Source organism: Rattus rattus, chromosome 8, assembly GCF_011064425.1.
Source record: "Rattus rattus isolate New Zealand chromosome 8, Rrattus_CSIRO_v1, whole genome shotgun sequence".
In the NCBI taxonomy this organism is placed as follows: domain Eukaryota; kingdom Metazoa; phylum Chordata; class Mammalia; order Rodentia; family Muridae; genus Rattus; species Rattus rattus.
The window spans coordinates 72,181,362-72,204,243 of record NC_046161.1 but is presented as its reverse complement, the minus strand read 5'-3'; the positions used below and the strand labels follow the sequence as shown (position 1 = coordinate 72,204,243).

Genomic DNA, 22,882 nt, shown 5'->3' with positions numbered 1-22,882 from the left:
TGCAGTGGGATGTTCATGGAATACCACAAAGGCACTTCACTGTGGAAGAGATACCGAAGAGGCTGGTGGGGAGGGAGGAGGAATCAAAGAGCTGGTGCTTGTGGGTTATGCAGAGCTAAGCAGACAGCCTGGGGGAGCCCAGAGTACCCCCCAGCCCCTGGGAGCAGCCCTAGGGTGAGCGAGGGAAAGGCACTGTACAGCACTGATGCTGCTTCTCTGACAGCGGCTGCAGAGTCCTGGATCAGTGTGGGACGCGCAGACTGGGCAGGACTAGCTGCCCTTTGGACTACATCAAACCAGACAATTAGATGCTCTCTCTCCATGCAGGGCCTCCGAGGTCAGAGGCGTAGTGAGAGAAGAGCAGACACATCAAAACAGCTCCACATCCGAGTAGAGCAGCTGCCTGAGAGGCCGCCTGGAGTAACACTGTAACAAAGGATCAGAAGCAGCTTTGCCAGCTTGCTGGTGCAGGATCAGAATAAGGGAAAGTCACTCCTGAAAGCACAGGCTTGTATTGGTCTCTTTTACCTTATAAAAGCGATTTGAGGGGTGGACAGAAGGGTTTATTCTGGTTCAGTTCAGAGAATGTGTTCCCTTGTGGTGGTCAGAAGGGCTTACTTCACTCTGGAGGCAGGGAAAGGAAGGCCATCATCCATCTGACCTTCTCCTTCCCTACTTTCTATTCAGGTCAGGGATGTTGCCATCCAGATAAACCTCTCTGTAAATACACCCAAAAGTATGCCTCATTAATGCCCCAGAACCTAGGGCCTCAGTGTTTCCTAATTCAATCAAGTAAGCTGATGCTCAGAATTTACCGTCACAAGGTTCTCAACCAAGAAGACTGACACAGGTCATTTGACAGACAGTGTCGCTACCCAGGTGGAACACTGTCTGAGGGTGGGAAGTATGTAGACTCCCATGCTTGTCAGAGTGGTTTCAAATGTGTCTCTTCTACAATGCCTACAGCAACAAGGGAAACCTCACACACCCAATACTGTCAAACTAATACATCTCACGTCTCAAATACACTGAAAACTCAGGACTGGACCGCATAAGGTCAATGAGGTATCTACAAGCACAGCCTGTTCTCTACCCAATGCATCAACTATAAATACACCTATACTCCCTTTACATTCTGGCCTTGTGTCAGTTTCAAAATTGATTTGGTTGTTTTTGCCCGCTCCTTTCCTGTCTCTGTGGTTTATTTCCTTGTCCCTCTCATTTAAGAAGACTTCTGTATTTCCTCTATACAGCCATTACTTTTCCTTGTATTGATTCAGAACATGTCAAGACACATTTATAATAAACAAAAATACCCATGACTACGTATTTGTTTAAAAAGTTCCTTACAGCCTCCTAAGCAGGAAGGTAACTAGAGACTGCCATGCTCAACACTGCACCTCAAGGACCTCAATCTCCTCAGTGTAGCCGGTTAGGCTTCATGGCTGCCCTACTGTGTTTTGTTAGTTAACAGAATACAAATGCTAGTTCCAGAAAAAAGAGCTGGAGCTGAAATGAAGTCCCGGACTTGACAAGGACACAACACAGTCACCACCGTGAGTCCACGGAAGGACAGAAGGAATAATCATATATGATGATTGTGCTGACGGCTAGGGCTTCTCACACAGCAGGAGACGGAATTCGGTTGTGTGCTGCTCTCTCTGTCCTGACAGCTTAGAGTTAAGGAAGGGCAGGATCCCTTTCAAAGCGCTCTATCATTTGCACCACACTGCCAGAGGAGATCTGTGATTTTGATACGGCTGCCTGAAAGCCCGTAATCAGACGCGCAAACTGCCAGTTGTTTATACAGCAATTCTCTTCTCGCTACCTCTGAGGTACCGGTATACGAAGATAAACAACACTGTGGCTACCTCGTTGGGGCTGTGAGACACCAAACACCAAAGGCGCACACTTGGGCTCTTCTAAATTCAATCACCTTAATTTTTTTCTAGAATATACTACGTACAATATTAAAGTCTGTAAATTCTACAGAAGTTTCCTTAAAGAAATGGCTCTATCATTGTTCCATTATGTGAGAGAAGTTTGCTCTGGAAGATGATGGCTGCTGAAGTCTGTCTCTGGAGCAGGAGAGCAGCGGCCAGCACCAGGCCAAAAATCAAGCACACGCACTGCCCCTGCCTCCAGGCCTGTAATCTCCATCTTAAACCACCTTCATGCTAGAAAGGGAGAGAAAAAATAAAAACAAAACAAAACGGCAACAAAACCCAAACTGTCCAGAAGCGTTTCTCTGAGAGTTAGGCATAAGAGCAATGGTAGCACGGCTCTCATCTCAGCCAGGTTGTCTCTACCGGGGCACAGGGCTACACGTGTGACGGGACAAGCAGCTCTTTCAGCTGTGTCACCTCCAGTGGTCGCAGTGGTTTCTACTTCACATCCTTGAGCAGTGTGAGCCAGGATGAGCCACTACTACAGTTCATTCCTCCCCTCCTCCACCCTTTTCTCTACCTCCTGGAGAAGTGAAGCTGCAATAACACCTAAGAGCAGGATGAAAATAGTGAAAATGGCCATTTTACCAAAAGCAATCTACAGACTCAATGCAATCTCCATCAAAATTCCAATCCAATTCTTCATTGAGTTAGACAGAACAATTTGCAAATTCATCTGGAATAACAAAAAACCCAGGATAGCTAAAGCTATCCTCAACAATAAAAGGGCTTCCGGGGGAATCACTATCCCTGAACTCAAGCAGTGTTACAGGGCAATAGTGATAAAAACTGCATGGTATTGGTACAGAGGCAGACAGATAGACCAATGGAATAGAATTGAAGACCCAGAAATGAACCCACACACCTATGGTCACTTGATTTTTGACAAAGGAGCCAAAAGGAAAAACGAGAGCATTTTCAGCAAATGGTGCTGGTTCAACTGGAGGTCAGCATGTAGAAGAATGCAGATTGATCCATTTTTATCAATCTGTACAAAGCTTAAGTCCAAGTGCATCAAGGAATCCACATCAAACCAGATATACTCAAACTAACAGAAGAAAAAGTGGGGAAGAATCTCGAACACATGGCACTGGAGAAAATTTCCTGAACAAAACACCAATGGCTTATGCTCTAAGATCAAGAATCGACAAATGGGATCTCATAAAACTGCAAAGCTTCTGTAAGGCAAAAAGGACACTGTGGTTAGGACAAAACGGCAACCAACAGATTGGGAAAAGATCTTTACCAATCCTACAACGGATAGAGGGCTTATATCCAAAATATACAAAGAACTCATGAAGTTAGACCGCAGGGAGACAAATAACCCTATTAAAAAATGGGGTTCAGAGCTAAACAAAGAATTCACAGCTGAATGGCTGAGAAACACCTAAAGAAATGTTCAACATCTTTAGTCATAAGGGAAATGCAAATCAAAACAACCCTGAGATTTCACCTCACACCAGTGAGAATGACTAAGATCAAAAACTCAGGTGACAGCAAATGATGGCGAGGATGTGGAGAAAGAGGAACACTCCTCCATTGTTGGTGGGATTGCAGACTGGTACAACCTTTCTGGAAATCAGTCTGGAGGTTCCTCAGAAAATTGGACATTGCACTACCTGAGGACCCAGCTATACCTCTCTTGGGCATATACCCAAAAGATGCTCCAACATATAACAAAGACACATGCTCCACTATGTTCATAGCAGCCTTATTGATAATAGCCAGAAGCTGGAAAACACCCAGATGTCTTTCAACAGAGGAATGGATACAGAAAATGTGGTACATCTACACAATGGAGTACTACTCAGCTATTAAAAACAATGACTTTATGAAATTCAAAGGCAAATGGAGTGGAACTGGAAAATATCATCCTGAGTGAGGTAACCCAATCACAGAAAAACACACATGGTATGCACTCTTTGATAAGTGGATATTAGCCCAAATGCTCGAATTACCCTAGATGCACAGAACACTCAAGAAACTCAAGAAAGATGACCAAAACTCGAATGCTTCACTCTTCCTTTAAAAGGGGAACAAGAATACCCTTGGCAGGGAATAGGGAAGCATAGTTTAGAACAGAGGCTGAAGGAACACCCATATCAGAGCCTGCCCCACATGTGGCCCATACATATACAGCCACCAAACTAGATAAGATGGATGAAGCAAAGAAGTGCAGGCTGACAGGAACCAAATGTAGATCTCTCCTGAGAGACACAGCCAGAATATGGCAAATGCCAACAGCAAACCACTGAACTGAGAACAGGACCCCAGTTGAAGGAATCAGAGAAAGGACTGAAAGAGCTAAAGGGGCTTGAGACCCCATAGGAACAACAATGCCAACCAACCAGAGCTTCCATGGACTAAGCCACTACCCAAAGACTCTACATGGACTGACCCTGGACTCCAACCTCATAGGTAGCAATGAATAGCCTAGTAAGAGCACCAGTGGAAGGGATAGCCCTTGGTTCTGCCAAGGCTGGACCCCCAGTGAATGGGATTCTAGGGGGGACGGTGGTAACGGGGGATGGGGAGGGGAACACACATATAGAATGGGAAGGGAAGGGGATGTTGGCCTGGAAACCAGGAAAGGGATTAACATTTGAAATGTAAATAAGAAATACCCAATTTAATAAAGATGGGGAAAAAAAGAGTATCTGAATGTGTCCAGTGTGTAGATAGGAATTCTCTGTATAAAAGATTTAGCAACAGGCTAATATGAGCCTGGAAAATAAGAGTCCTTCCAAAAGACAGAGACAGACAGACAGACTATGCTTACCAATGGAGGTCAATGATCCCCTTTCTTCCTGACTGTATTATTATCCCTTGCAAAATAATGAGAACTGAAATGCTGATTCTGATTATTTGTCTCTGAAGCCAAAACATCTGATTTTTAACATTCTAGCCATGTAAAAGAAGTTATTGGGCCCAAACTCACACATACCCTTAAGATTCTGAATGAGGATCCCCACCCTTCATGTGTCTTAGCTTCTAAAATCAGCTTATACACAACACAGTGTGTGCTTGTGTATCCCCATACAACAGTGCCATGCACAGTGAATACAACGTACAGCGAAACGTTAAAAACAGAACGTGTGCGGTTTGACAAGTTACCAGGTCAGAACAAAGGCTGAATTGCCACAGAATTTACCAATGTTCCACCCACTTCCTCCTCCACACGAGCAACAAGCATTTATTAATAATGGAATGTGCCCAGATCTGCTTGTCACCCTCGCTGTTTTTCCAGCCTGTCTTTTACATGAATAATGTTTCTGAAGCCATTTAGCCTGGTTCTGAGTGTGCCACACAGAACACGAGCGACAAAAACTCAGTAACAATAGCTTCTGCTTTCAGGTATTCCAGGGGACATCTGTACAAACAACTGGTTCTTAAAGATCAATTTTGAAACCTACTTAAAATGCATTAACGGACTCACTGTCCCTCATTCTCCTGAGTCAAACAGATGTCTTTCCTCACGTAGGGACACAACTCAGGCCGGCCACAGCGGCACGGCTCGGTGAAGGAAACCCCATAGCCATGACCTACCTCATAGAACATGTAGAGAGACAGCAGGGTGAGCCCAAGGTTATACACCACCAGGATGCCTCGGCAAGAGAACGGCTGCCTGTTCTTCATGTATTTTGGTCCCAGCCACACAATGAGTAAATAAATGGCAGAGCAGACAAACGTAGGGATGTAATTGTCCAGAAGAAACCATCCTTTGACTCGTGTGTCTGAAAACATCAGGAGAAACACATCGAATCACCAATTAGGTTCACACACGGGAAACCATTTTCAAAGCAAGCTGACACTAATGTTGCATTTAATCTGCCCAATACAATAAAAGCAAAATACATACAAACACACACCAAACAAAGCAAAGCTTTTTATACAGGTTTAGAATAATTTATTACTCGTGTTTATGCTAAGTAATGAAAACATGCTTTCGAAGAATCTGAAAGAAAATAAAAAGTCAAATTACCCACTAAGTTTATTAAGTTTATTGAATTAACATGGAATCGGGAAATGTAGATGATAGTTTGCTTTCAAAAGCCTTCCAGCTCAGGGAGTGCCCAGCACGTGCAGGCAATGTGCCCTGTAGCCAGGTTAGGGACACTGTGCCTGACTGGAGGGCCAGCAATAGAGGCAGTCAATGAGTAAAAGAAATGAAATGCTATTGGCTCAGCCATGATCAGACTCGGGACTATGGAAGACGGTGGTTCTCAACCTTCCTAATGCTTTGACCTTTTAACACAGTTCCTCATGTGGTGACCTCCTACCATAAATTTTCATTGCTACTTCATATATGTAATCTTGCTATGTTATGAATTTTAAGTATCTGATAATGCAGGCTATTTAATATATGACCCCTGTAAAAAGGTCATTTGATCCCCCAAAGGGTCCTGACCCACAGGTTGAGGACTCCTGAGTTCAGGTATTTAGGGTACTATAGGAACCTGAGACCCACACTGACTCAGAGGACCCCTCTCTCCCCTACCCTCTCTCCTAGTTTCCTAGGCAGGGCAAAGAAAGGGAAGAAAACCAAGCACCTGCTGGTAATAGCCTATAGCCCGGTCCTCTGCTGGACTCCCTTCCTTGCTCAAGCCCTCATTTCCTGCCCTGGTCTCACAGGAAGAGGAATAAGCTCTCTTCAGGGAGCTGCATGCCAGTCTTCCTCCTCTGCAGACACTTGACCCCTTCCAGCCTGTCTGCCACAGCTTGCTTTCTCTTGCTTCAAAAGGAGATGCTGCCTCCACTTCCTTGCTACCAGGTATGACAGAGTAGGCACAGATGGCACTGTTGGTTTTCACAAGTCCTTCAGGGAAGTGGCTGGCCCAGGAGACTGACCGCAAGGAAGGGAATCCTAACTTCTTTTGATCTCAGCTCTGGTCCTTAGCGGCCTATATTGAGAAAGTAAGTTATCACCAGCTAGCCTCTACATCTTTACCTACAAAATTTCCATATCATTTACACAGAGGTTCAGCTCAGCACCTTACTCTTTTGCATTGTACACTTCCAACAAGCACCCACTCTCCCTCCAAGAGCATCCACAGCAGCTGTCACAACCGTAGCCCCAGGGAGGGAGCTCGTCGGGATCCAGGTAATCATGGTGGCTCCAGGCTCTGTGTGGTTTCTCAGTGCAGAACTGAAATGTCAGGATCATTGTGACCACTCAGCTTTTTCTTTCTTCTCCAGCTCATGCAATGAACAAATAAATACCTTCTTCCAGTGTTGGAGGAGCAGCCTGAGCTGCTGTAATCATGAAGGTGGCCATCTTGAGGACACATGAGGGTGGCGAAGTGAAAAATGAAAAGAACAGGGTTTTTTCTCCGTTACTACCACAGTGCCCTTGAGATGGGCTGTTCTTCCTTGCAAAGTAAGCTAATCGTTTTTATTACTTCAGACAATTAAAAGCTGAATTTTCTGACTCTATAACCAAGTACGAAGGCACTGTTTCAACAGAAGCAGATACAAATGCATTTCACTGTTCTTTTTCTTTGTCCTTTACCTTATAGCCTGGTATGGCTTGGAACTTGTACATGATTTGTGCTACTCTCAAACTCATGATTTCCTGCTTCAGCTTCCTGAGTGCTAGGATTACAGGTCTGAGCCAGCATTGCCAGTGTAACGTGTTCTTACAACTGACCACCTTCTAATCTAGCCTGTTCCTCCGAATGACGGGCGACTAGCTTGGTGCCTGGTCTCAACAATTCTCAGAAGGGCATCCTTCATGTATGCAAAATGATCAAGGATCACTGTACAACGACAGCTTAGGACGTGCATTTTAACTGCCACAGAAGCAGAGGGTGCACCAGGTTAGATGCCCACACTCTTGTTCTTATCACAGGTGCTATCAAACACCTTTCATCTTTGACCCACTGATGGATGAAGCTCTTTCGTTGTTTTCTTCTGTACCTTAGAAATGAGTGAAACCGAGAATCCTCTGTTCTGATAAGAAGCTGTTTACAAGCAGCTGCCTAGTTAGGACTTTGGGGCAAGTGACCATGAGGCCCCTGACAGCACTTATGTGTGAATCTGTCAGTGGGGTCATCCTTGACCGGACTACCAAGGCACTGAAATCTGTAGAAGTCGGGGCCTGGTGGGAGAGGGCAATCAACATGGCTTCCCTTTGAAGGGAATATCTTATCCTTGTCTCTGTCCTTACATGCTCTGCCTCTCAGCTGCTTCAAGAGGCATGGCTTTACTCTGCTATGCTCTTCCGACAATTGTCAGCCTTGTCTCCGGTTCAGAAAGATAAGGACCAAGAGACCACAGACTGGGCCCTCTCAACCCAGAAGCCAAAATAAACCTTTCCTCCTTTAAGTTGATTTTCTCAGTTATTTTGTCAGTGATGGAAACTTTATACATTTCTGTGAAATCTCGAAAATTCCTTTTCTAAAGAAAGTATTATAGGTAATACTAAAAGGCCATGCATAGCTACTTCAAAAATAACATAGGAACAAATAATGAAAAGCGTCATCAGTGGAGCAAGGGATTTCAGGCATGACGCGATGAGAAATGATTAATTAAAAATAAAATGCACTTGGGTGCACACCTCTAAGCCTAGCACTTAGGAGGCAGAGGCAGGTGGATCTTAGGTTCAAGGCTAGCCTGGTCTTAAAAAAAAACAAAGAAGAGGGCTGGTGATGGAGAGGGGCAAAGGAGAGGGTAACAGAGGGAAGGAACCAAGTACATTCTATAGACACAGAAATGTCAAGAACGAAGCCCAGTGCTTTGTACAATTAACACATGGTAAAATAAACATAATTTTTTTTAAAAACTAATTTTTTTCCTGCCCTCTCCTAAAAATTAAATTTGAAAACAGGAGTAAAGTCCTATGGGCCTCTTACACCACAGCTCAACAACAGAGCATTTCCTCAGCACACAAGAAGCCCCGGCTCTCAGCTGGCACTGTACACAGACACTTGTATTTGCTGTGGTGCCCCACGGCCGCTTTCCAGTCCAGCACTTGGGTAGCAGAGACATGAGGATCAGAGGGGTTCAGGGACACCCTGGGCAATAGTTCAAGACCCAGTTTTTAGAGAAAAGAAGCCCTTGGGACTTTGCAAGGGAAGACCTCTTGTCCTTGGGCTGGTTTCCTCTAGAGTCAGGATTTAAGGAAAACACACCACCACCAATCACTGTTAAGTCACTGGAGGTCACAGGCTGCAAGTATGGAAACTGAGGCTGGCAGAAAGATGTCCCCAGCCATGGTGTCTCTGTCCCAAGATAGCATTCAAGTACCAGAGAACTTCGCAAGGTCCTTTGTTGCTGGAGATAAAGTTTTGGTCTCATCACAGAAAACATTTTCCAAGATCTCATGCAATATTTACAAGAGGCTATAAAGAGATGGGAGGAGCCACAGAGGATGAGCTAAAGCAGGAGCCACCTTACCTCGGGGGCCCAGTAATGCCCTGAAATAGGTACTGAGTGACGCATCGAAATGTTCCATTTTAAACCTATTAAAGAGAAAGGAGACATTGATTACTGTCTACTCAAAATACTTCTTATACGCAGCTTCCTAAGAGAACAACACGAAGCCATTTTCAGAGGTGCAAAGGGAAAGGCTGAATTCCTCATGCAAAACCAAAACTGCTCCCCACTCCTCCACACAACTCATGTGCGAGGGCTGAAAATCAGAACAACAACGCGCCCTGTGAATTCATGTTAAAAAACTCTCAGTTCCACGGAAACCCTCCCTGTGGTGCTGAACCTCAGTGCGCAAGAAGGAACTGGATTGAGAGGTGGCAGACCTCCATCCCCACAGCAAACCACATTCAGACCAGCAGGAGAGGAGGTGTGTCCTTGCTTGTCACCAGATACAGTACTGTATATAATATATACTGTATACGTTATATATACTTAGGCTATACACAGTATATATTATATGCAATATCATTTAAACTATTCTTATTGTGGGGGGTATGAGTGTGGAAATCTGAAGACAAGTTTGGGAATTGGTTCTTTCCCTCTACCACATGGGTCTACAGTGCTCAAACTCAGGTTGTCACACTTGGCAGCAAGTGCCTTCACCTGCAGAGCCACCTTGCTAGCCCAAGCCTTCACCTGATGCTGTTATTATGGCATTTTTACACACACACACCACAGACACACACAGACAGATACAGATGGACAGACAGATGGACAGACAAGACACACACACACACACACACACACACACACACACACACACACACACACACCCCTCCCCGATGTCTCTCGTCTTGCTGGTCCTCTTGCCCTCCCGCAGTCACCTATACTCCACTGACCCCTCTCTGACTCTGCTCCCTGCTTTAAATTACTTGTCACCTTCCATTTTAAATAGTTCATGTCCACAGTAAAAAAATGAAAATATAAAACATCATGTGCTCCAACCACAGCCATGTCAGCACCAAACAGACGGAAGCCAGTGGCAGTGCTCGGATAAACTGCTCCAGAAATCTCTCCTCTCTGGAGCGCGCGCGCGTGCGCGCGCACACACACACACACACACACACACACACACTCGCGCACACACACACACACACACACACACACTCGCGCATGCACACACGCACGCACACACACAAAAGGGTCGGACTGTAATCCATTAGCAAATGACCAAGTGAATTTAGCACTCAAAATAGCAAACTGATCGCAGTAGTGAGTCAAGGTGTTGATCCTTAGGACTCTGGATTAATGCTGGGCTGGATGTGGAAGTGCACACCTTTGAGGCAAGACAAACTCTGATTTGAGGCTAGCCTGGGCTAGCCATAGTTCCAGGTCTGCTGGGGCTACAAAATGAGACCATGTCTCAAAACAATCAATCAATCAAACAAACAAAAAATTCAGTTAAATTTAATATAACTTTAATTTATGGTTATCAAATTCACAACCATATGTTAAGCTATGCTGTAAATATATAGTTGCATTGTTTTACACAGAATCAATCAGTGAGCCTCCAGTCCTGAAAACCTTCAAAACCATTTCTTAGTATTGCCAAACCTCTAGGGAAAGGGTGGGGCATGGGTATGGATAATATTTTAAGAGAGAAACTTGGAAGAACAAGAGATTATCTTAAAACATCAGCAGCTAAATGAAAACACTCACTAAATATCAAGTATCTATTGCCTCCCATGTCCAGCGGAGTGCAAAGGGATAGACTTTGAGCAGCATCGCCTAGAACAAGTGATATGCACAGAGGGCGCAAGGACCCAGGTCTGAAGCACAGACGTTGGAATGAACCTCCGTGGTAGCTGTGCACACATATTTGATGCTACACGGTAGGAATAAAATTCAAGTTAGCATTCAGGCATAGTTCCCGGAGACACATGAGGAAACAATACAAGAATCGTTCACTCTGCTTGTTAACTAAGGGCTTTTCAGAAGGGGTTGGGGAGGTATTTTCTAAGTAGAGGCCACAGGAAAGCTGGAAACAATGTAGAAAGGCTTTAAATGATACAAGGCTAACTGGTTGGGTGGGGGTGGACAGCGTAGGAGAGCCATTAGTGGATTGGGGAAAAAGTAAGTTCCTGGAACTGCTCTGAATGACCCATTATTCCAAGGACAGCAGCCTAGGACAGAGTCCAGTTTGAGAATGTAGGCTAGCATGGCCAGAGAGAAGCAGAAAAACGTAAGGTCAAATTTCAGTCTGAGAGTATGGGACAGGCTTGTGGGTTTAGTATCTGGAGACACTGCAGACAATGTCTGTCCTGGATAATCTGTCTAAACTGCTCTGCCGTGGAGGGAGGCCTGCAGGAGCTGGCTCATGAGGTGCCCTCTTCAAAAGCATACCCAGGAGGAGACTTGGCCAGAGTGCCACACCTGCTCTGACAGTGCCTTTCTTCTCAATCAAACTTAGGAACATGGTGAAAAAGGCAACAATCTTTGGAAGAACAGACATGGAAATGGTCGAGGGGGATCTGTCACGGAATAGCTCCATGTTCCTGTGATGAGGTGGGAGCTGACCCATGATTTACCAGCCTGATTCTGACATGTCAGATGTCTTCCCCCACACCCACACTCACACCCACACCCACAACTGGGTGTGTCCACACGCTCCTCACAGCCTCGGCTGCTTGTTCTTATCAGGTACGAAGACAGGTTGTCACCAAAGGCTCCCTTATATCATTCACACCCACAATGCCATGCTTCTGTCTACCACTCACCAATCCACACCATTCACTTTTTCATTTACACCTGTACACTTGCTGTCCACACCAGGTACTGCGCACTGAGGACTTAAAACCCTAAGAGATACAACAGTTTCTCTTACAACCCTAAGAGAAAACAGAACTCAAGGCCGGGGAGAAAAACACCATAAACAGAGAAACAGGATCTAAACCATTCCAATGACCTGCAGTTGACTGCAGTCTGAGAATATTAGACTGATAATAGCAGAAACGTTTTAGACTGGTGTTAGACTGTACAGCACTCTGAGGAGAGCGGCACAACCCACACAATCCAACTACATACTACCAATGGGACAAACACTTGTAAGTGTCAGCTACTTATCAGACTGTCCATTCACATAGCCTTTATTAATGACCTTAAAAAATACTGATGCTGGCGATTTGCAGATGTCAAAATAAGCCCTTTAAAGTGTGCTTTATGTGAAAAGGTTAAATCTGTGTGTGTGTGTGTGTGGGTGAGAGAGAGAGAGAGAGAGAGACGGAGAGAGAGAGAGAGAGAGAGAAGACAGAAAACTTAATATGTACAGGATTTCATATAATCTCTGGCTTCAGGCATTCAGTGGGGGTCTTGAAGTATATCCAAGTGGACAGAGAAACAACTGTATTAACAACAGATACATACATGGAACATGATATACCTTCACAACAAGAAGAAAGCAGGGGGAAGGGGGGAAATGAGTCTCAGATGGGACTTATTTTCAGAAATCCAGTTAGAGCAGGCTGCCCTAGGACAGCAGGTGTGAGTGCACTGTGTCCAAGAGAAGGGAGGGCCCTGCACTTCAGAGAGCCACACAATGGCTCTAAGGCTTGGGTGCATCTGGCCGGGCTCTGCAGAGGACAGTCAAATGGCACTCCTTGCAGAGAGCCAGTGGTGAATGGCTTAGGAAAGAAGAGGGGTGCCAATCCTGCTCACACCACCTCTATCCCTGATGCCGGCTGTAGACCACCTGCAGCTCTGTGCCCTTTCCAGTCTCCTTTCCCTCACCGCCTCACCGAGTCAGCCGCAGCAACAGTACACAGGGTCTTCCCTGCCACGCTGGACTGACCCACTGTTGAGTGAGTGGCCTTTGACATATAGGTACAGAGCCTTGAAGAACCCTTGACGCTTTGCTTAGGCATCTGGAACTATGGGAACGGCATGACCCAATTTGCAACAATGTTCAATCATGCTGTCAGGTCTGCAGCCTGCTTGCCTGCTGCAGTTTCCAGCCTCCAAGCCGTGAAGCCCAGAGACATGATTCTCAAGCGCACTGGGCCAAGTGGAAACATAGCCACTCTGTACCATGGTGCTAGTAGGGACCAAGCCAGGCACTGGGCCTCTCTAGAGGAGGCTTTGATCCTCTGGAGCAAGCAACAGACCTTTCTTTGATCTGCCTGGCTCCCAACAAATTGAAGAGAAATACATGACAAGAATAGATTACTCTCCCCAGAAACAAGACCCTGCTGATACCAAACCAAAGCCTCTTTAGCTTGGAGTCTCTGACCTCCACTCAACCTGGCTGGCCTCACGGAAACTACTGCAGGCCACGTCCAGGAGTACCAAAATCCATTTTTTGAAATTCCAACCTAAGAGTATCCTAAAGCTATTCTGGAGTTTGAGAGCACACAATAAAACACATGGACAAAGATTACATGAGTGAGCAGGGGTTGATAAGTACGAACAGATTTCAGACAATCTCCTCTTCTGCCTGTAACAGACATAATAGCCTAGGCTGGCCTTAAACTGGGGATCTCCCCACCTCAGCCTCTCAAGTGGCAGGACAGCCAGTGAGTAGCACCCGGCAAGGGAAGAATTCCACTTTAATACTGTAAGGCGTGCCAGCAGACAGTCTCAGTTGAGTCTCTTCCCATTATAAAACTACTGCTTTTGGTAATCGTGCAACTGTATTATTGTGTCACATCTTAAACATCACAGTATGGAAAACTGACTGTGACTGGCATTGTGTTTTTCAGCTCCTCTGTATGTACCCGGGTTCAATTCCCAGACCCCACACAGTAGCTCGAATTATCTGTAGCTAATGAAAGGACAGCTGAAGAGAGCATGTGAGAGGGAAGAGTTCAGCAAGGATCACTTGACTTCACCATCTAAGTCACTTCCAGTAACTACTTAGAATTTAGAATCCTTCTGCCTGAATTCAAAGAAAGATCAGAACCACGGCACCATGAAATACTGTAAACTCTGAACGCAAAAGGGCAAGCAAACCTCATGCCCAAAGAGAGCCCAGTCAGGCTCATGTGGAGAACCCACCCCCAATCTCTCTCATTAGTTCCTTTCGAATGCAGTCTTAAGTCTACGTGAATTATATAGCAGTTACTAGAAGCATCGTCAAAGAATGAAAAATTACACCATGACAGGTTTCCCAGCAAGCCAGCCTCCTCTGCTGCTTCCCACTGGGCTGCCAAGAAGAGTGAGTGAGAGAAGTGTGGCAATGGGCCTGGGATGGCAGTGATGGCAAGGGCTGCGGAGGGCCCTTAGGCACTGGAGCCAAATCTGAAGAGCAGTGTACCTGCTGAAGGAAGCAAGAGAGCTGCCAAGCAGGGAAAGGGGCTCGGACCATGGGCAATCTGTCTGCCAGGGACATTCTGCAAATCCTGTTTCTGGTTGCAGAGGTGACAGGAGCAGGCTGGCAGTCTCCTTTTCTGTGAAATCAGTCCAGTCAAATTCCTTTTGGCTTAAAAATATATCATGAAAGTTTAGCTGTCTACCATGTTACCCCATCACACCAGGTTTTACTGTTTTGAACTGTCAAAGTTCACCCAAAACAGCCAACTAGCTGGGCTAACAAACCTATGCCCTGCGAGGCCAGGCTGGCACCTCAGGCTCAGGCAGGCTCACTCATGACTTTTGAGCAGGTGAGGGACATTCTTTATGTTGGCTGCCAACACACACACACCCGTCACACCATAGTCACGAAGTGTCCCCCTGAATTTTAGAGTGTTCTATGCTGAGATCATTGGCTCCCATAGAGAGAGAATCAGCAACAATTCTTCTTAGAAATGTTAAAATACAGCCCGAGGGCATTGTGTGAGAGCTCTGTCAATTCCCAGCCAGCCCACCGTACATAGTAAGACCCCATCTCAAAAACAAAAACAGAGGTTAAATACACAAGGGGAAAAGCCTTTAACAAGCTTCAGGATACGAATGTGACCCAACAGTGAAATCCCTCAAAACGTCTGGCATTTAAATAAATAATAAAGTTGGGTTAATAGAAAAATAATCCACATTAGCTCAGCGCCTCTGTTCCCGCAACAGAGCTATTCTTTTCTACTGCAGAATTCCCATTTGCTCTAACCTCACTCAAAGAGCATCACCACCCTGATGACACCCCGCCTCCCCCGACAAAGTTGAAAAACAGCACAGCCCGTCCAGGCTCTCAGACAGTAACTAAGAGCAAGGTCTGGATGTGCTGTTCTTCCGAGTAAGGTGACAGATCAGGTTGTTGAGAAGGTAAAGCCTTCCTACCGTGTGGAGATAATGGAGCAATTCTGGGACACACATGTTTAAAACAGAATTCCGTTGCACTAAAGTAAGATTAGATGTTTCAAATGGGAAGCATCCATCTCCAACTCCTGGGGCTGCTGGTTGGTGTGAGGAGGGGGAGGCGCTCTTTTAGGGCCTGAGAGTTTTGCATTGGTTCAACCGGCAAGCAGGGAGCCGTGAGCCCCAGGACTCAGGCACATGAGCACAGAAGGGGGCTGGTAGGACTGTGGAGGACACTTTCTCAACCCATAGCTGCTCCACTGGCCTGGCTTTCTGTTGTCATCTGTGGTAGCAGTGGTTCATTCGTGAGACGAGGTCTCACTATGTAAGCCAAACTGGCCTCAAACCTCATAATCCTCCTGCCTCAGCCTCCAGGGAGCTAGGATTGTTTACCCACATGCCCAGCTGTTGTTCTTAAAGGAACTGTCTGTAATCCTCCTCCCTACTCTGCTCTCTTCATTCTCAGACTTTCCTCTTTCCGCCTTCCTCCGAGCCCCACATCAGGCCTGGCCCTTCCCCTGTAGTTTCCTGTAGTTCTGCTGTCTGGGCTCACCCAGCATACAGCAACCTCGATGGGACAGAACCTGGTTGTTTCAGTTAGGTATTATGAAACAACACTGTGCACCCTAAAGTTTTACTTATTCAATCCCTTCTGAGTGGGAGAGTACATAATTATGATACTGCAGATGGTCAGACAGACAGGACACACTCGGCATTCCACAGGAATGTGGGAGGAAGACCCATTATCCCACAGCAGCTTCCTAAAACCCTAGTTACTGAGACGTTTTTCCAGGGAGCCTTTTCTCAATGCTCTGCTCCCCTCTAAACAACATACTCAGCAAAGACATTGTGTGAGGTATAAACATCTTTAAAAACACACACGTATGTACGTGTACACCTTTCAACACTGAAAGGAACTTCCTTTCTCTCAGGACAAAGACGTGTGCTTTTCTGGTCCTTAAAACAATATATAAGTAATCTAAGGAACTCAAGTCATAAGAAAAATCAGTCTGAACGGGCAACTAAAGTGATCCTAGAACTCAATTCTAGGGAATTGTTAACAGGAATTTTAGCTTTCCGGGTCTCTAACATGGATTCCACATAATAACATTTATCAGAGATGGGTACATTGTTATAAAAATTTACCAACTTCATTTCTACTTTAAACCAGAGAACTGGTGATAACGTTTGCTTCATCAAAATGCATTCTGTTGCTTGGAATGAGACAATATCTGATGCACAGAATTCTCCTTACTGATACATGAATGTCAGTCTGCAGCAGACGGACTCAGAACTCATTCCCACGATGACCTATGAACACCCACAAAACCACAGTGTAGCAATGTAAACCCTGTAGTAGTGTGGGAATCCGGCCACACCATGACTGGTTTTACTTCTGTGCTACACAGATGCTTTTCATGTTACCAGGCTTTTGAAATGGAGCTGACACACGCTAACATACTTCTCGAGTTGTGTACAAAGCAGTGCACTGCTTTATTAGTAAAAGGGCAGAGGCAGACAGAACTCCGCTCTTCTTACAACATGGAGTAGTAAGCGATATGCAAAGACACTTGCTGGCCAATCAGAATTGAACAGTAGTCGTGAGGAGCACAAACTCTGAAGCCAGCCAGCCAGGCTTCAAAGTGCCTGTCTTGCCAACAGATGACCTTGGGAAAGTGACTGACTCCTTCAGTCTTAGATCTCTAGTCTTTGAAATGAGGTTAATTATACCTTCATGTGACCCAGTGAGTCAACATAGGTAAAATGTTATTACCATCATTACAAACTCAACGCTGATCAAACATACACCTCATGTTTATGAACTCAGGCCATAAACGGAAATTCTCTATGAGGTAGTGGGCAGTGAAACTCGTTATCAGGGCTCTGATATGCTCTATTGCAGATGGAATCACAGGCAATAATAGTGTTTTCATCATAGGACTTGCAAGAAAACTCTAGGCGAATTTCTCTGGAATGCTAAGAGGATGCTGGTCATTAATTTCTCTGGGAAAAATGCAGATCAGGGCCCATTCCATTCTCAGTGAAGAGCAGAAGGAAGCCTGTGTCTGACCTGCCTCTTATCCCTCACAGCCAGCGAATGGCCAATGCAGAGAATTTTGCTTTTATATGTTTGTGTACCTGGCATGAGTTTAATGCAGAAACGTCTCTCATACCAGAGGTGTCAAAACTAGAATTACAGACAGCTGTAAACTATCTGTATGGGTGCTGAGAACCAAACCTTGGTCCTCTAACAGAACAGCAAGTGCTTTTAGCCAGAGCCACCCCTCTGGACAAGAAGATTCAAGTTCTTTGACACTGTGGAGGTGTGAGAAAAATCCTTAGAAGAAACTGTTTTCAATTTTAATCTTTTCCTGGCCTGGTGACAGTCAAGTGTGACAGCCACTCCCTCTGCTACTGGATGACAGCATGAGCCACAACTTCCAGCCAGCCATGTGATCACATGGGATAGCACTAGCGGACTTGGTTGCTAAGCAGCAATGGATGGATCCGGACATCATTATCCCAAGTAAGATCCATTCGACCTACAGAGGCGCTGAGCTGCCAGTGGTCACACACTTAAAAACTGAACTTGGGTCTTCCGGTCTACATCCTACTGCTCTTAAAATACTTCAGGCAGCCTCCACGGGTCCTCTGATTCAGATAGTACTATAGCCTGTGACTCTAACAGAGCCCTGACATCAAGCAAGCCCATGACCTCGTAGGGAATTTCAATCCAACTTCTTGATTGTACTAAGATAATGAAGACAGTAGGTACCAGAACTGATTGAATATACACTTCTCATGAGAATATACAGGATCAGTGTAATTTTAAATGATAACATTACAATACAACCATATGAACACTGCCCCCCGAACAGTTATGTTCCCCTAAAATGGATGGTAGGTACTAGAGGACCTCAGAAACCCCTGCAATGCATTTGCCAGATAGGAGAATGAGGCCATGATCCTCCCTTGGCCTCATCTGCACATTCCACCATCATTTCTACCTCCCCCAACCCCTTCCCCAAGACAGGGTTTCTCTGTGCAGCCTGGCTGTTCTGGAATTTGCTCTGCAGACCAGGCTGGCCCTGCCTCCTGAGTGCTGGGATTTAAGTCATGTGTTACCATGCCCAGCTGTTTCCACTCTATTTCAATCTGAGATAAAATGGTGGAGATTCTTTTTGTAAAATGTAATTATTAGTTAAAAGACAACTATCTGTTCATTTGTCTACAATTCTAATTAGGTCTCTGCTTCAACCTCTGGAGTTCACATCTGTACCTTTACAGAGAACCTGGATGTGCATGTGGCTGCCCATGTAAGCCTGGACAAGTGTGGGCACGTATGTCCTCCTGGAGTCCCAGTTTCCTAGCAATAGCTTTTCAAATCTGACTGTGCTTACAGTCACCCAGAAGCTTTAAACACAACGTCTGGAGGCCATCCCCAGAAGTTCAGGTTTGTTTCTGGAGAAAGCTCTCTGAGCAGCTCCATGGGTGATTCTGAGGAGCGGTCTGCTCAGTAACTGGTTCATGAATGAATGGGCCTCTAAATCCTAACAAACGTCCACGTCGCAGCGTTCAGTTACAGCTGCTGATGCTTACACACCGTCCCAGCCATAGATCATATTACACTGGAAAAGCCTCGACAGCAGGCTCAAGGACAAGCTGGTTTTTCTCCCGACAGATTCTGGCACAATTCCTTGTTTGCTGTAATTTTACCAGCTAAGAGGAAGGAGGACCACGTCTAGTCCAACCATCTCTCCAAATGAAACAAAACTCCACCACCACAGAAATTAATTCTTAGGTGCTCTAATACTGCCCTGCCTCACATTTATGGCATTTACCCAGCATGCATTACACAGCACAGCTATCTCTCCTGCAGACTCCCCAAGTGGATGTGAAGTTCGATGAGAAGCCCCTGGCTATTAGTTCTTTAAGCCATAAAGCAGGGTCTGAACTACTTTTAAAACAGAAAACTTTCCATCTTAAATTCAAAAGTTTTCAATGCTATTATATGTCACAAGAGCTATTCTTTCCACTTTTATCGGGAAAAAGAACCCCACAATTTTCCCTGCTTCTTTCACAGAAAGCCAGAGGCAGTCAATTAGGTTCACAGGGAACTTTGAACAAAAGCAGATTCACTGTGGTTGTAAAACCAAAGGGGCTGCAAAGCAGGGCTGCGTTAACAGCTCTGGCCTCTCCTTAGAAACGCCCGTGTAATAGTCGCCATGAAGCGCTATCCTCAAGGCAGGCAAGAACAGGTGCCGGCACTGGGGTATGTGTCGGTGGTGGGGAGGCTGGGATACTTGTGTGGCTTTGTCGTTGTTCAGTTCGTTGTTTTGTTGTTTGAAACAGGGTCTCACTACGCAGCCCTGGCTGGCCTGGAGCTCACTATATAGTCCAGGCTGGCTCAGACTTCCAGAGATCCACCTACCTCTGCTTAAATGCTTCAACTCTTTTTGGTATTTATGTAAAATCTAGAAACCAACGCTATAGAAATAAAAGCAGGTGTGTTTTACGATTTCTCTAAAGATCCTCATCTAGGAAATATTTGGAATTGCTGAAATATTAAGAGGAGCTATTAAGATTCTATCTGGAAATAATGAGCTACAGAAACTATGGGCTGCTGGCCTCTGACACTCAAGTTCACTGCTGCTGGGTAACGGAGTATGTGTATGGAAAACAGTTCAGGAAGTGCTCGGCACGAGAAGGAATTTCATGTTGTCCGGTAAGTTTAGATATTCACCTGAAAGAATGAAAATGTATGATATATTATTTCTAAAAGCCCAAAGTTAAAGCAATGCAAGAGTCCAACAACAAATCAGCAAAATGTACCGTGACAAGATGGGACAGAAAGGTACGATGTGTGTGACTTAGCACAGCACACAAAAGGCTGTTCCATTACACCAATGCCCAGAACAAATGACTAGAGAGACACAAAGCACAAACATGGCTGCTGGTGGCAGGGGTGGTGCGGGGGGGTGAGAGGAGAGGTAGAATGGAAAGCACCTACTGTGTGTGGAGTTTCTTTTCAGGATGTTAAACACTCCAAAATTACACGCACTTAAATAACTTTAAAAAATTAAAAGAAATGTTTAATCTGTATTTGGTATTTATGTAAATGTCTAGAAATCAATACTAAAAAATATTACAACTCTCCTAAAGACCATCATCTAGGTAATATTTAAACTGTAGAAATATTGAGAAGAGCTATTAAAATTTTATCTGGAAATTATGCCTACAGAAACTATGGAAGAGGCCCCATAATTACATACTATTCTATCACCAAAATAAATTTATTGAAAATTTGGAGAAATGAAAAAGTATGTTCACAGAAACACGAACACAGCAGCTTTTATCATGGTAAGCCTTGAACTCAAAATCACTGAGATGCTCTTTAATGGGTGGGCAGTTAAACAGTAGTATGTCCATTACTCAGCAATTATTAAAAACCATGCGCGCGTGCGCACACACACACGCACACACACACACACACACACACGCTCACACACACCCTGGCATTAGATACTTGCCATGAGTTGTTAGTCAGGGAGGCCCCCAAATGATGTTACCAAACTATTAGTGTTGCTCCTGGTTGCCCAAGAGCTGGCCTGTAAGACTACGATGGAGACACAGCACACTCTGGCTGGACGTTAGAGAAGTCAAGGTGGAGCGGATTCAAATATTTCTCCCCTGTTGGCTGGCTTTCATAACACCATAGAGTGCTTTGGGCCACTGAAGGAGAAAGGTTATCAATGGTTTTATACAGCAGTGAATCTTGTTTGACGAGGAATACCTGCTGGAACAACAGCACAGGAGGCTGAGGGCACACTCACTTTCCCACCGGATTCAAGGCCTGCTCTTGCCTAAGGGTCTGGGCAGGGGGTGGGGAGTGGTCACCTAGGTCTTGGGAGTGACAGGGGAGGAATCTGGTACTGCTGTTCTGCCTGATGGCCATGATGTCATACTGCCTCCTCAATTGGGTATGCTCATATACATAGATGAATGCTGCTTCCAACCCTGACCAGGGAAGCCTCTCTCTAGTCAATGCAGCAACTGCTTCACTCCCTAATGCTCCGGAGAGAAAGGAAGACAAAGGCCAAAAGGACAGTAGTGAGATGACCTTCAGACACTGCAAGCAGCAGTAACTGGGCTTTCTGGGTTACAAAGAGAAGGGAGGGTGGAGAAATGAAGACAGGAAGGAATGAAGGAAGGAAAGAAAAGAAAATAGACGAGGACAGGAAGGGGGGAGTGGGACATGCTGGGGGACATCCAGGGGTAGAGGGAGAAGAGAGAATCAAGATATTGTGTACTCATGTTTGAAACTTCAAACGATAAACGACTTAAAAAAAACGCTATTGATATCCCAACTACCTTCTTGACTGTCCAGAGATTTAAACTGAGTCAAAGTCAATCATTTATATAGTATTTCTGCAATAACCAAATTACAGAGCTGAAGAAGAGCTTAGTGGTTGCCAGGGGTTAGAGGTGACGGGGAAAGATGTAGCAATCAGAGCAAACTTGCCCTGATGGCGCCATCCCAGGCCGGACTGTACCAGGTCAACGTCTGCAGGGCACTTTTCCTGGGAAACCAGGTGAAGGGTATTTAAGATCCGTGTGCTATGTCTCCACCACCCTGCTTCACACACGGAGCCCTGCACTGCACACAGGCTACTTTTCAAAGAGTAAGAGGGTCACGGAACAAAAGCGCCCCCCGGATTAAAATGTCATCTTTGAGATTCAAAGACACTGTGCTCTGAACTACTTCAGTCATGATGACAAATGCAAAAATCTCATCTTACAGGACTGTAATGAGTAGGCAAAGACACTGGGGATACAACCATAACAGCTCCAGGGCTTTGTAAAACAGTGAGTGCAAGCTACGTGTGTGTCCTTGTCCCTAGTAAGTGGGACGCCTTCCCTCCGCCCCTCCTCCCTCTACTGCAGATTCCATCTGGGGTTTCACACTAAGAAGGTGTTCTGCAGTGGAGTTAGTCTTGGGCCCCTGTGACAGAAGTCCTTGCCACATCCCAGGTGTTTCTGCCAACAAAATATGAAAGCTTGTCGCATCTAAAATAAAAAAGGGTTTGTTCTATTGTCTGGTTACTTCCTTATCAACTCCACTGAAAAGGACAAGGATAAAAACGTATTTCGGAAATGATGCATGGTGCCCCACACCCTTAACCCTGCACTTCGGAGAAGTGGAGACAAGTGGTAAGTTCCAGGCCAACCAGAGGCTACACAGAAACTGACTCAAAAATAAAAAGGAGCAATTTTACGTGTGG

At 45.3% G+C, this 22,882-nt stretch overlaps 1 protein-coding gene across 1 annotated transcript in view; it reads right to left on the bottom strand.

The window, feature by feature from the left end:
• Window positions 1-22,882, bottom strand: part of Elovl5 (ELOVL fatty acid elongase 5) — a 64,175-nt gene that overhangs the window by 17,049 nt on the left and 24,244 nt on the right. Inside the window, exons 2-3 of the mRNA XM_032909424.1 lie at window positions 9,342-9,406; window positions 5,493-5,680 (exon numbers count right to left, since the gene is read on the bottom strand). Coding sequence (XP_032765315.1) covers window positions 5,493-5,680; window positions 9,342-9,399 — 246 coding nt within the window. The 5' untranslated portion in view covers window positions 9,400-9,406. The remainder of the gene's footprint in view (window positions 1-5,492; window positions 5,681-9,341; window positions 9,407-22,882) is intronic.